The 13,833-nt window shown below is 36.4% G+C and overlaps 2 protein-coding genes across 3 annotated transcripts; one reads left to right on the forward strand and one right to left on the reverse strand.

Moving 5' to 3' along the window:
• Positions 1 to 2,232: 2,232 nt before the first annotated feature.
• LOC145547507 (uncharacterized) lies at positions 2,233 to 3,996 on the reverse strand. Of its 2 annotated transcripts, XM_017303744.2 has the most exons (4): positions 3,209 to 3,996; positions 3,019 to 3,132; positions 2,917 to 2,948; positions 2,233 to 2,543 (listed from the first exon to the last, which is right to left on the reverse strand). In XM_017303744.2, exons 1-4 carry the CDS (start codon positions 3,636 to 3,638, stop codon positions 2,244 to 2,246), a joined length of 876 nt encoding a protein of 291 aa, XP_017159233.1. In that variant the 5' UTR covers positions 3,639 to 3,996; the 3' UTR covers positions 2,233 to 2,243. The 2 variants fall into 2 exon arrangements, with proteins under 2 accessions (XP_017159233.1, XP_081458526.1); XM_081602400.1 differs by lacking the exon at positions 2,917 to 2,948 and having other exon boundaries at positions 2,310 to 2,543.
• Positions 3,997 to 9,586: 5,590 nt separating this feature from the next.
• On the forward strand, positions 9,587 to 13,638 carry LOC145549727 (uncharacterized). The gene is made up of 4 exons (XM_081602417.1): positions 9,587 to 9,740; positions 11,406 to 11,425; positions 11,505 to 11,548; positions 11,831 to 13,638. Exons 1-4 carry the CDS (start codon positions 9,721 to 9,723, stop codon positions 12,026 to 12,028), a joined length of 282 nt encoding a protein of 93 aa, XP_081458543.1. The 5' UTR covers positions 9,587 to 9,720; the 3' UTR covers positions 12,029 to 13,638.
• Positions 13,639 to 13,833: the final 195 nt, after the last annotated feature.

The following is a 13,833-nucleotide window of genomic DNA, read 5'->3' on the forward strand; positions in this document are numbered from 1 at the left end:
TCATCACAAAAACCTTCAAATAAGGTGCTGCAGGTTCATTTTACTTATGACAAGTTAACCACTTCCTGTCTTCGACCACCAAGCACGTGTTTTTCAGTACAGCATGAAGTGACAAAATTCCCCGTGTGCAAAGATAGAAAGATGAGAAGAAAAATTACACATGCAAAAGTTATTTCAGCATTCCCAAGATCAGCGCAGACACATACCTGCACTTCTTATGATGAACTTCAGATCAACTCTCCTCAGAAACATGCACAAAGTCATCACTGCAACAAGCAACGATTTTACCAGAAGCTCTGCAGAGAAACCTCACATTGATCTGAAGACCACAAAAAAAAACACCTTCATCTGATGGTTATTGTTCCAAACTGAGAAGATGCCTAAATCACTTGTGTACAGACCAGAAGTCTAAATCATTTACAATCCGGAGCCATTTTTCCCTTGAATCCAGTAAAATAAGACTTATGTAGAGTTATATTACTGTTTGAAAAAGACAACATTTAACTTTTGATAAATATCTATTTTTGGAAATGTAATGTCATTTTTAAACAACCAAAATTTTATTTGTATTTCTATGGATAAAAGTACAACTTGTACTAAAAGAGATCCCCAGATTATAAAATGGACGCTCGACCACACTTGATCATCTTTTCTGTTGTTACATTAGAATTTAATCTACACATTCCCCAGTCGCTTACTTGACAGACTTGTCTTTAGTAAGATACAATATTATTTTACCAACATACAGCGATGTATATAACTGTAGCATACAAACTATCAGGAAAAGTTTTCTGTCCATGAGGCTAAAAAGGCTCATCACCAGCCTCACAAATAAATGTCTGCAACTTCACTTAATTTGTGTAATCAATATGGGAAAGCTCAACACCTCCTGACCTGCAGGTGTTTTCTTCAGTCATCTGGCCAAGTTGTATTTCAGTAACATGAGGTAAGAAATGCATGATTATCACAGATGAAAAACATCTCACACAAATTTCTGGAGATTAATGCTTGTAATCACAGCAAAATGTTTCATTTTTTACACGTTAACCAAACAGAATCTGTATTTTTCTCTCATGACGCACTTCAAATAACCCAGGCACACCAACAAGTATAAACTCACCACTTTAAGAGAAAATGACCACACAGAAACAAAGGGACTTGTTTTTGTCCCAGAATGTTCATGTTTCAAATGAGGACCATCACATCATACAAGCTGTTTTATATTCCAAAACTGGAGGCATAGATCCCTAAAATGTTGGATGTTAGAGAATTGGCTCAAGACAAAAAACAAACTTTTTGAAAGCCTGTTAGGATTAATGCTTATAGGGACTTTATGTGGGATGTCATTGTTTCTGACCAGACAAGAAAAACAGAGAAGAAGCGATTTTTCTTTTTCCTACTATTTCCCACACCATAAAAGCATCACCTGGTGTGAATACATTCCCATCTCTTTTTTCAGACTTTATGTCTCTGTGAAACAAGACAAACTCTGTTTTTTCTTTTTTTTTTCCAACAGTGCCACCTTGTGTAGACGATTAGGTGATGCTGATTGTGTGCTGATGCTTATTTGTGTTTTGATGAGAAAAAATTCAAGTAGAAGACATTTTTTTCAGTTCTTTATTGTTGACATTTGTGGTAAAGAAAAGGACAAAAATCTTATGATTTTACATATTTCCCATGCTTCATATTTTCAATTTTCAATTTGAAAAATTTCCCCCCTCATACTTAATTCAAAATGTGCCACTTTTTCTTTCGTCTCAATCTGAGAACAAAGCCTCAAGCAAATTGTAAACCCATGTCAGATGTTGTTCTTTTTAACCCTTATCTCCCAAGTCTCTTTATCATCAAAAGCTCTATTACATGGACGACCTGCCAAAAACAACAGAAACAACATGTTGTACAGGAAATGTGTGACAGAATGGTCTTGTTTTTTCTTGATATTGCTCTTTGAATTTACATAACATATCCAACATTTAATCATTTTAAGTAAAAGTAATGCAAAACTTATACTTGTTTAAAATAATAATATTTTCAGTGTTTCAAATCCCTGAATTGCAGAAATTGCAACATGAATTAATAAGTACACAAATGTCTACTTTAAATGTAACTGCCCTCTTTTTGCACTGTCACTTAACCAACATCCAATATAAGTTGATGTTCTGCTCAATCATACTTGTGTGGATCATCTATACTTCCACGTAAGTCTTGATGTTTCTAACTTATTCTCAGTGAGTGAAAAATACTCAACGTTTAAGGCGTTGATAACAGCAATTTGTTGTTTCATCCTGCTTACATGTGTACTTCCTGGCTGGAGCCCCACATTGTTGGTAGTTGATTACGGTAAACACTGCATAGTTAGAAGCTTGACTGTTAGCTGCTGTATCTGCAACATTCCCAGTGAGAGAGAGAGCGAGGGATGTCGATGTTCTCTCTGGTTTACTTGAAGAATAGATGTTGTTCAGAACTGAGAATTGAGTTCGCAGGCTGGGAGAAGAAGAGGCGCTCGTCTCGGGGAGTTCTGATGTCATACGTGTAGATTTTTCCTGCAAGAAGCAAACAAATTAAAAAAAGAAAACTTTACTGTATCTGAATACGATAAACTGTACAATTACTACAAGGTGACGAAAGTCAAGATGATCTTAAACTCTCATTAGGAAGATTTTCTCTTCTTCTTTCTTGTCCCTCATATCACAATGCAACCAACAGGGACACATTTGGATATTTCACCTAAAATCTACCAAAACCTTCTGTAGAGATAGAAAGGTGATGTGTCTTTACCATTAGTTGAAGCCTTTAGGTGAAGAAGGAAACACTTCTGCATTTGAACTGACCACTGATTACACTGAGACTCTAAAGTGTGAAGTTGTTTTTTATGAGACATGCTGCAAGTGTTGCAAACTTATAGATTTACATTACCTCTTGATTGTTATTGTTGCAAGTCCACATTTCTGTAAAAAACAAGGGGAGTGAAGAGGCAAATATTGCATAGAAGCAACAGAGCTAAATTAATTGTCTTACGTTTCCAGCCCTGAACGCACACGAGGATCAACACTATCGCTATGGCGATCGGAAATACAATGGTAACACCAATCAGGAAGAAGTGTAGCGAGGAGCGATCGTCACCAATACTGTCTGAGCCAAATGCATGAAAGAATAATGTTAAAATAGATGTAATATTAAATGTGCAAAATTACATTAAGCTTCTTACCTGAATCGTCATCAGGGTTTTCTACTCCATTGTTTAGTTCTTGAGCAACAAAAGAAAACAGATACGATTCACACAATGGACTAAATACAAGCATTTCACAGGTAAATCTTGGAAAAAAAATACCTGAAACTGAGATGTTGATGTGATGGCTGGTAAATTCATTACTGTGTCCTAAAGCACATCTGTACAGGCCGTCATCATTAATAGAAACCTGCTCAAAACTTAAATATGAGATCAGATTCTCTTTGTCATCTTTCTGTGTGATTCTTATGTTGTCTGTGTCTGAAATGTTTTCCCAGTTCTCTAATGTGTTAGAGAATTTAAACCATATGATACTGAATGACTCCCCACAGTGTTTGACTGGACACTCGACTGTCAGATTTTCTCCAGGGGAAACACGTTTTGCTTCTCCTCTTAGCACTTCGGCCATCACTTCACATAAAGAAACTGTAATTTCAAAAGATTAATTTGATTTTAATGACACAATTTTCAAAGTACTGTCAAGTACAATATCATGCTTAATTTGATTTTTAAAAAGTGCTTATTGCCAAACATTGCCAGACATTTTCAGTAAAACTGTACAAAACAATACATAATTATTACAGGGTCTTTTATTTATATGACTATTGCTTGTTTATAAGATTACAATAGACAATATAGTTTTAAAAGCTTTTAGAGCTTATAACATAAATATCCAGTAGCTATTTAAATATTGTTCTTAAAAATTTGTCTTTTTATTGTTTTAATTGACTCCTGACTTAAACCTCATCAGTGAAACAAATAAATCAATTGAAAGAAACAAACCTGCCATTTCTGTCACGTAAATACACAGTCACAATCATGCTCAAATAAAATCTCCTTTGTTGCTTTCTTAACAGACATCTCTTAAAATTAAAACTAAAGAAAGAAACTGGGGAAAAAAAAGCTTTACCTTCATTTTCTCCACAAATGCAAATAAAGGCAGTACACCAGATTATCAGGAGCTGCATTCTGTCCATCGTCCATCAGATGCTCAATACAAAAACTTTGAAATAAGCAGCTGCAGGTTCATTTTAGTTGTGTAGCCACTTCCTGGCCTATGTTTCTTCTTCGGCCATCCAATACGTGTTTTTCAGCATACCGTGAGGTGACAAAATTCACCGTGTGCAAATATAGAAAGAGTAGACATATTTTCACACATGCAAAAGTTATTTCAGCATTCCCAGCGCAGATACATACCCACATTTGGTGGTTACTTTTCATCAAGATAAACTTCAGACATCTCTTTTTCAGAAACATGCACAAAGTCATCACTGCAACAAGCAATGCTGTCATGCTTTTACCAGAAGCCCAGCAGTGCAAGTTGGCGCACAGGTACCTCAAAGTTATCTGAAGACCCCCGAAAAACTCTGTTTGCTAAATATCTTCTTTGGATATCTACCGTTCCACTCTGAGAAGACAGTGGTCAGTGACCTGGTAAAAACCAGCCTCTTGTCCAAGGCTATTTGCTTTGTCCAAAGGGTCCGGTTCCTGGCTGATATAGATCGGCACTCACTAATGGAGATCTGCTTAAAACTCAGATTTGACATCATCTCCTTCCTGTCATTATTCTGCCTGATTTCTTTGTTCTCTGTTTCAGGAACATCTTTGGTTGATTGTGCCACAGAATTTATATCAGAGGAAATTGAATGACACTTGACCATTACACTTGGAGGGTGGACGTGTGCTTTGTCCAGGGAATACTCATTTTCTTCCTATGTGCACTTTGGTTATTGATTCACACAGACAACCCAGGCCCACCAATATGCTCAAACTCATCACCTTAGGAGACATTAAGCAGCTGAAGAACTGAAATATGAACTGCATATAGACACTACTATATAAAAGCAGTGCAAATGAGCAAAAAACACAAGTGGAAGCAGCTAATCCATGAGAAACTTATCTTTCCTCTCTTTTCCATTCTTCTCCAGCTCCCACATTTTTTCCAGAAGCCAATACAAGTGGGAGTTCAGATCCAAGATTCAAAGCAGAAGGGGTTTTTCTTCTTTCTACTATTTTCCTCTCATAAAAGCAGCACCTGGTGTAAACAGACTCTCCACTCTTTTTCAGACTCCATGCACTCCTCCTTCACTGTTATGGTAGACAAACTCTATGTTTTCTCAACAGCGCCATCTTGTGTAGAAGATCTGGTGATGCGGATTGTGTGCTGATGCCTACTTCTGTTTCATTAAGAGAAATATTCAAGTAAAACACCCTTTTTTGCTGTTGTTCTTTAATGTTGAAATCATAGGTATAGGCTAGGACTAACATCTAATTATTTTACATATCCCTAACACTTCATATTCAACTCTAGGTTTTTTACTGTAAAACACTTCTCTTCTTCACTTTTTTTCCAGAGGAAAGGGTTCTCCAGCACCACCTACTGTCTGTCTGTGCACGTACTTCCGGGTGACCTGGTGAAAACGTCAACAATAATTGTAGAAAGACAGAAGACAGATTACAGACAATAAAATATTTCAAGGTTCATGATTGACCAATTGGATTTTCAGATTCCAGATGTTTTCTACTACACTATGTAATTCTTTCCACTTGTCACCAATTGGTCAGTGAAGCTGATACTAGTGGATGCTTATATGTGGTTTTTTCAAATCCAGGATTGATGAGTTAAGATTTGATGATCAGACCACTAATCAAGTCAAATAAAGGCTGTCAGTAACCCGGTCCTAACTTAGAAAGGGAAGAAGACATCAGATCACAATAGAAAACCTCCACCTACCAATAATTTCATAGGTTTGTTAAAATTGGAAACATGGAAGGAATGTGAAACAAAAAGTTTGAGGATTAATTCAAATGTGTATTTCAGTACTAATGACAGAAAATGTTTGACTTCCTTTTAAGATACAGAAAGATGTTAACAGAAACTTTGTTTACTGTCTTTGACTTCTGTCTGTGAAGCTACAAAACAAATATATGTGTTAAGATTTAAAGAAATGAGAGAAAAGCGACTGTAAAATTGTAACAAACAAAAACAACTAACACAAATGGAGATGTATCACAGCCAGAAGGGAATCTCAACCACCAGCGTCACTTTCTGATTCAGCAACAGGATTAATTGGAACTGATCACTGATGATTAGCTTGACTGTCAAGCTGATAACTGCGTCTTCATAACTTGCATCCTCACTATTTTTAGTCTGAAATGTGAAATCATCCCTTTTTTCAGTGAAACTGCAGAAGTACAAATTTACTATTCAAGTCATACTTTTTAAACAGTAGTTCCGTTTTTCCATTAGGTTGAGCATGCTCTTACACAGAACTGATAATAATCTACTGAGGTAAGTGCAGGGGCTTCATTTCTCCACTTACGTACCACATCCTGACCTCCCACAGCATCCTGTACAAGTGTGTTTCAGTACATCAAAGCTACAGAATGGTCCCTGCGTATCTATTAAAAAGTGCATGCAGATTAAATCAAGATAGGACTTATTCAAACTTTGTCCCTTATGTGAAGGTGCACACTTTATGTCACAATGCCCCCCGAAAAATACATTTCAAGCAAATGGGCCATGTAATACATGAAGAAAACCAGACCACTTACATTTTAGTCACTTACATTTAGTTCTTTCTTTGTCGTTTGTTGCTAAATGTTAGTGCTATTTTTTTCCCTGTTTTTCAATTCAAACCTGTAAGAAGTGAAAGTTTAAACTCAGTTTGTGTATGAGGCACTCGACTGAGTTTCTGAACAGCACCATCTAGTGTCGAAAATTGATACTGCACAGCCATATTCATGCGCTCGGATGAGGCTCGTTTTTTCAGATTAAAAGTACTTTAGGAAAATAAAACGGTTTAGTAGGTATAAGTGGAAAATTTTCATAATTAAGAGAAATAACGTAGATTAATTACATCTGTGTGTAACTAATCTACATGACACATTATTATGTGTTTCAGTTAGTGTTAAAATTCCTGAAATAAAATAACTTTTCAACAATATTCTACTTTATTGAATGGTCTGTATACTATGTAGACGGATGTGCAGTATCTGCAAAAGTTTCTAAAGGTTCTGCATTTGGATTACTGTTCTTCTCTCAAGACACAAATCACATTGCCATAATTGACCAAATAATTCATTCAGTTTCTGTGCAGATTACAAATATTTAGAGCACAAATTCTTACATTTCAGTCAAAACTCAGTTCAAGATGCTGTGACTTCAAGTCTCTTAAGATTATGCCTGGACCAACAATTAGTACTAGTCCAATACCGCATTGAAGTTAAACCCAGCAATGATGTGCCGCATGCTGCAATTTGACTTTTTCTCGATTCCAGTGAGAGATTCTGCAGAAAAGCAATTGTACAATAACAAAAAGCTCTTGAGTTTTTTTTTTTTCCTTCTGGACATGCTGATTTTTTTTTATATCAATATATTTTTTTTCCTGAAATTTCTGGCTAAATAAATGAGCAAAAAAAGTTGTTCTGCCTCTCCATAAACTAGTCACTTCACTTTGAATGTTAAAAATAACAATAATTAGCATAACTCTCACACACTAACAGCTTTTGGTGCAGGTCACATGACACAGACAGAGCGCTGTGGTGACAACAGGCTGCCTATCACTTTGAGCGTTGTTGTAAATGGAGAAAAAAAAGGAAGACCCTGATACACAATGCACATGAAATATGTCTTCATGTAAAAGAAAAATGTCTATGAAAAAAGTTGCTTGACTCACTGGGAGTAAAGCAGATTTAAAATCACGTACACAATACTGACAGGACACTAATACTGACCTTTCAAGTTTTAACAAACAAAACTGATGGGTCTCTCTCTGTTATCTCAAATATTTAGACCAGAGCAACATAAAACTATTGAAGATTTTAATAAATTGGTCTTTCTTTTTCTCTGAGTACGCAAAAAACATCATAAGTTCATTTGTAAAGTGACACGACACGGCATATTCAAGAACGATATCTTAGGATTTAAAATAGAAACTAGCATCAAAAACGCACTATGTCATAGGTCTCACTTGGTATATACGGCTTCCCCTGTCAGACAGCTTGTGGCACATCAAGGTAGTTCCTTAGACACAGTAAGAACTTCCTTTTTCTCAACTAGCCTTTACCACATCTTCATTGCAAACTCTTTTATTAAATGATAAAAGGTGTGTTTGTATTATGGAGATGTTGTTTACAAATGAGGGAATGTTTTATGGAACAATTTTGAAATTTTGAGAAGTGTAATTGCGAAGGCAAAAGTGTTCAAACAGTAACTAAGACATGAAACACAGAGAGTGGAGTTACAACCTTAAGCAATAGTGTCTGTAAACTCAGCTTACAGAGAAAGGAAACATTCTTCTGAATTGATAAAGCTCACCTCTGACGCTAATTACAGATATATGGAGGACATTATTATACACTATCCGGATTGTTAGCTTTGGTGTGCTGTAGCTCAAAGTGGTTCATGATTAGCTATAATTCACTAAAATACTATTGCTTAAAACATAAAGTCAGCCCAGTCAATACTTTTACATTTAATAATATTTTTCTCAATTTGTCAAAATGTTAACCCCCAAACTTTACATGGCAAAGTTTTAATAAGAGTGTGTATGATTCCCGGTTTCTATGAAATCATCTAGTTTACTCAAAACAAAATTAAATTGGCTTACAAGTAGATCTGGTAGCATTAAAAAAGATATTGCTGTTTTTCCTCAAATGCACATATATAAAAAAAAATTGACATTTACCAACAAAGATGAGACCTAATTTTCCTATCAGTGTGATATTTTCCATAGAAAATTTTACTGTGTGGTGTATATCAAGTGCATTGTTCCTGTTGCCCATAAAGGTCTAATTTTCATTTGGACAGAGATAGAATTTATGATATAAACTTAGACTTTCCACTGCTCATGTAAAACGCTGCTAACTTCCTCATGTTCCTCATTTTATTTACTTTTTGCACAATCATGCAAATAAGATTATTCAGTTGCAACCTCAAAATTTGCAGCAAAGGTCTCTTCAATGCACAAGCATGCCCTTTTTGTTTTTGGCTTTGCAGATGGTTGCAGATGTAATGGCAGTGACCACTGGAAATGGAGGGTTCAGAGGTTAAGACTTGGTTCTACAGTTCGTAAGACTGTGATATCTGGGTTGAGCTCTGAAGGTTACAGAAATACAGAAGTCTAAGGTTTGGGACACTGGGTCTGTGTGAAGACATCGACAAAAACAATATGAGCATGTGCACAAAACACTTTATGTAAAAGGGTGAAGTTTTTATTTATGTGACAATCTTTAGCAACGGATGCATGCATGAAGTGGGTATTCAGCCATAAAAATAAAAAAATGGCAAAGAAAAATTTCCACAAATAGAGTTTTGTGTTGTCACCCTCCCTCTCTCTCTCTTCCTTTCCCTCTCTCTCTCTCTCTCTGCTCCCCCTTGCTGCTGTGGCCTGAGCACTCGCTGATGCAGCCACCGAGAGTTTAGTTGGACCAGAGGCTACTGCAGTATCAGGTTGTTCTCCAACAACCAGGGACTCTGATTAATCGTCATGGGAAACTGCACCTCAGGGTAGGTCCTCGCCATGATATACACTCATATTCTGAAAGATAACTAAAACTTTAGTATTTTCACCCATACTGCTGTACTGTATCTCTGGAAAACATATTTAAACATGGGTATTTGGGCATATGTTAAATGATTTTCACTGTAGGTCATTCAGTCACTGTGCAATCTGGCAGTGAGACAAACAAGGGAAATCAGCTTAAACTGTAATTTGGGTGCATTTACATTTGTGTTGCTCAAAATACATTTGTGTTGCTACTGAACAATGTCGACTTCCGGCAAACTGATAAATAAAAAAAGAAAGACCTCCTTTGTTTTAGAAAGTCACATATTAACGCTAAGGAGGCATCTTTTCAATGAAATGTAGAGTTTTCCGCTCTCTGACAGTTGTGCTAAAGCATTATCAAGGAAATAGCGGTCATGTTTAAAAATAGATCTGGTTTCAGTCAGTATGTCAATAAGAATCTTGCTAAATGTATTTGTGCTTATTGTTGCAGCACTATCTGGGATGTTGTACCCAGAATCACGGCAGGTTTAAAATTTTACGTTTGAGCCGTTAGTGGGACATAGAGTTGCTTTTAGACAGAAACAAGTTGTTTTCTGGTGAAAAAGGCTTCCTGTTGCAGCACACGTTCTCTGTGTTGAGCTGTCAAGGAAGCCGGCGGTAAAGTGTCACCTCTGACTAGTGCAGATATTACTCTATGACATTTTTATAAAGCATCTAAATAACAGCCTTTTATGAACCTCAGTTTTCTATCGGACAAATATAGCCCCTTCAATTCACTTTTCATGCTTAGGGTGTAATTACTTAACTGTGCCATTAAAACACAGATTTCTCACGTTAATGTATTTTAACACTGATCAATAATAACCCAAGTGAATACAAAATGCAGTATTTTAATTGAGGAAATAAAGCTACCCAGCTAAATTCCTCCCTTATTAAGGTAACTATGACTGACCACTGGCCGCACAGAAACTTGTAAAATCAAGAAAATACTTGAGCCTGTTTCACGACATGAAGAAGAAAAGAAGTTCAAGAACAGAGGAGAAATAGTCAATGACATTCATCTGTGAGGAAAGGCTTTAGAACTCCAGCAAACCAACCTGAGCACTACCGAGAAAATAGTGGATCGGTAGTGAACCTTCCCAGGCGTTGTAGCTCTGCCAAAATCACTCCAAAAACACACTGATGACTCCAAAGATCACCTAAAGATTTGGTGAAAATATTCTGAAGTGTTCTGAAAATATTCTGAAAATAACAGAAGTGTTGTAGAAACCCGCTACATCTGGCATAAAGCTAAGACTAAAACAATTTAAAAACTCCTCCTTGTCACTGTTAATTATGGCAAAAACACTTCATTGCAGTTGCCGCCAGCGATGGCACAAAAAGATACTTGATGTAGGAGACCATTACATTGTTACATAGCGCCAGGTTGGTTTGTAAGGCGTTTTGAAACTGCATAAATGAAATTATCACCTGAAACACTGATTTACAGTATTTATTTATGTGTCTCATAAAGAAATCCCTTTATCTGAAACACTTAAGTGTGACAAAAAACTCGAAAGCAAGAACAAATCTGTGAAAAAGGCAAATGTTTTTCACATCATGTTTTTTTTATTGTAATTTTCAGTTAACAGAGTCTGATGATGTCATTTCGCTTTTATTCTCAGGCTAAAGAAGAAGAAAAAAGGTAAATGTGGAGAAGACTTCCTTGTAGCTCTGAACAATACGCTACATTCAACATGCTGATATATATTTTTTTCTTTCAGGGAATTCTACTGATGGGAACACTGATGGAAGCAACGAGAATAGGGTACACATGCTCATCTCTATTTTCATTTGACCATTAATATGCAAAGTTTCCAGCCCTGCCTCAGGGTAGATAGATGTGTCTCTGTGGTTTAATGAGAGATCAGTCAACGGAATAGATTTGCATACCACCCGAGCATTAGTGAGGCCTCTGTTGTGTTAGCAACCCTGCAGCATTTTAGGAAGTCTTCAACACAAACCACATTCATTCAACGCGCTTGGACCGTTGTGCTGTATCAAACAAGGTCATATTATTTTTCTTTCTCTGTGTGCTGTTTTCTCACAGCTCAATGAGGATGTAACCTACGCCTCCATCAACCACCCCACTGTCCAGGGATCAAGACACGAAAAGTCTGCCAATGAATACGAAGGTGACAATGACTGTGACTACGCTACGGTTAGGATCCCAGAAGAAGTTCAAGTAGATACTCATTCCGAGTCATCCAAAGAGGAATGCACAGATGATTATGTGCTCATGGGCTGAAGAAGAACACAAAGATGAGCTCATTTGGACAAAAGTTTGTTTGCGGCATGGAGGAGCTCAGGAGCTCATGCACTATGAGAGTTTGCAGATGAATCGTGATCGTATCTTGATTACCAAAGACAAACTGGAAAAACTGCAAACAGCTAGCAGTTGTTGGGATGTTGAACTGCTAGATGGCACTTTTCCTCTATGGTGGACCAGAACAAGAAGACAAAGGGCATGCGATTTATTATACAGATTACATCTGAAGATATTTTAGGAGTTAGTCCAACAAATAAATCTGGACTTGGTATTTGGGATTGAGAAGCCACAAGAAGCTTTGACTAAAATATTTACGGCTTGATATTCTTGACTAAAAAATATTACAATTTCATGCATACATTTACAGGTCAGTTGCCTCATTATTGAAATAGCTAATGACCAAATTAGCTAAACAGCATTTCCAGCCAACTTGCAGCTTCTCAACAGTAGTTCTCAAAGGTGTGACCCAATTACAAAAGTGAGGGTAGACCACACTGTCTTACCACTTGCTCCGCCCAACCAGTCAACCCAGCAACTTGGCTAAAACTCACAATAAGTGACTTTAAAATTTAACAACAGTATGATGGAAAATTAGTGGTTTTTACAATCATGTAAACGGCCAATGCCTAGTTCTTTCACTGTCTTCTCTTAGCTATTTCATTCTGAATGAGTGACTTTTGAAAGCCTCGACACAATGAATGTTATTGTGAGTTTAATATTAGGTTTTGTTCTAGGAAAACTAGATCAGCACTATTCTTCCGGAAATGAATCCAAGCGTTCCTTAAAGTGTGCCTCTAAGGAAATCAAATGCAACTAAAGCAGACTGAGAACCTCACTACCACTACATGTGGAGCTGCAAAAGTCTATCACTGTTTGCGTGTTTCACTGGAGTGTGCCTGATATAAATGGTTGAATCGCTTTTAGCTTTTGCTACTGTAAAAAAAAAAAAAAATGGTTTATGGTTTCCATACCACACAAAAACAAAGCGTGTAAACAACATGTACGTTTTTAAAGCATAACAAGTGCGTATTTGTTGTGTTTTCCGGGTGTACATCTGCTGTCGATCTATAATTATTCTGCTGCAGATGGAGGCTTGATCTTATCTCTTTCTCTGTTCATGCTTATGAAACAGAGCGCCATGCTTTGCTCCACTTCTAACCAAAGCTTCACCACCTATAAAACCTCCATGCTGAGCTGCAACGACCAACCTTCACTCACTGATGATATTAATATGGCCCAGTTTTAGTCTTCAAGTTAGTTGCCAGGTTAACGTAATTACAAATAGAAGTGAATAAAATTAACACATGGACGTACCTTAATTTATCATCTTTATCATCTGAGAACTTCTATTCATCTCCTTAATGTTCTACTAACAGCTAAATATGTATTTGTATATACATATTAGATTTTTTTTAAATCTGTATGCATCCTGTGTGGTGCATGCATCTTTATTTATGTTTGATTGGGAGTGTATGAAATGAATTTAGCTGACTTTCTTGTGGTTTTACATTTTTTTTTGGTTTATTCTTTATATTTTCTATTAATTAAAATTTTTCAGAGTAAGAGGCTTGGTCAATTTTTTTAATACAAATTAGTATTAACGTTTAGAATTGTCTTCAGGAAGTACATTTATTTAGGCAATTCAGATTTTTAAAAAACCTGAAAATTTTACATTCATATGTATTATATCTGATGTCCTGGTGTGTTTGGTGGCCAGTTAGGCATAGTGATCCCGTGGTCATTGAACTAGGTTTTGTCACATTTGTTGACCTTTTAATTTTCTA

This window comes from Poecilia reticulata, chromosome 2 (genome assembly GCF_904066995.2).
Source record: "Poecilia reticulata chromosome 2, P_reticulata-male-v2, whole genome shotgun sequence".
Taxonomy (NCBI): Eukaryota; Metazoa; Chordata; class Actinopteri; order Cyprinodontiformes; family Poeciliidae; genus Poecilia; species Poecilia reticulata.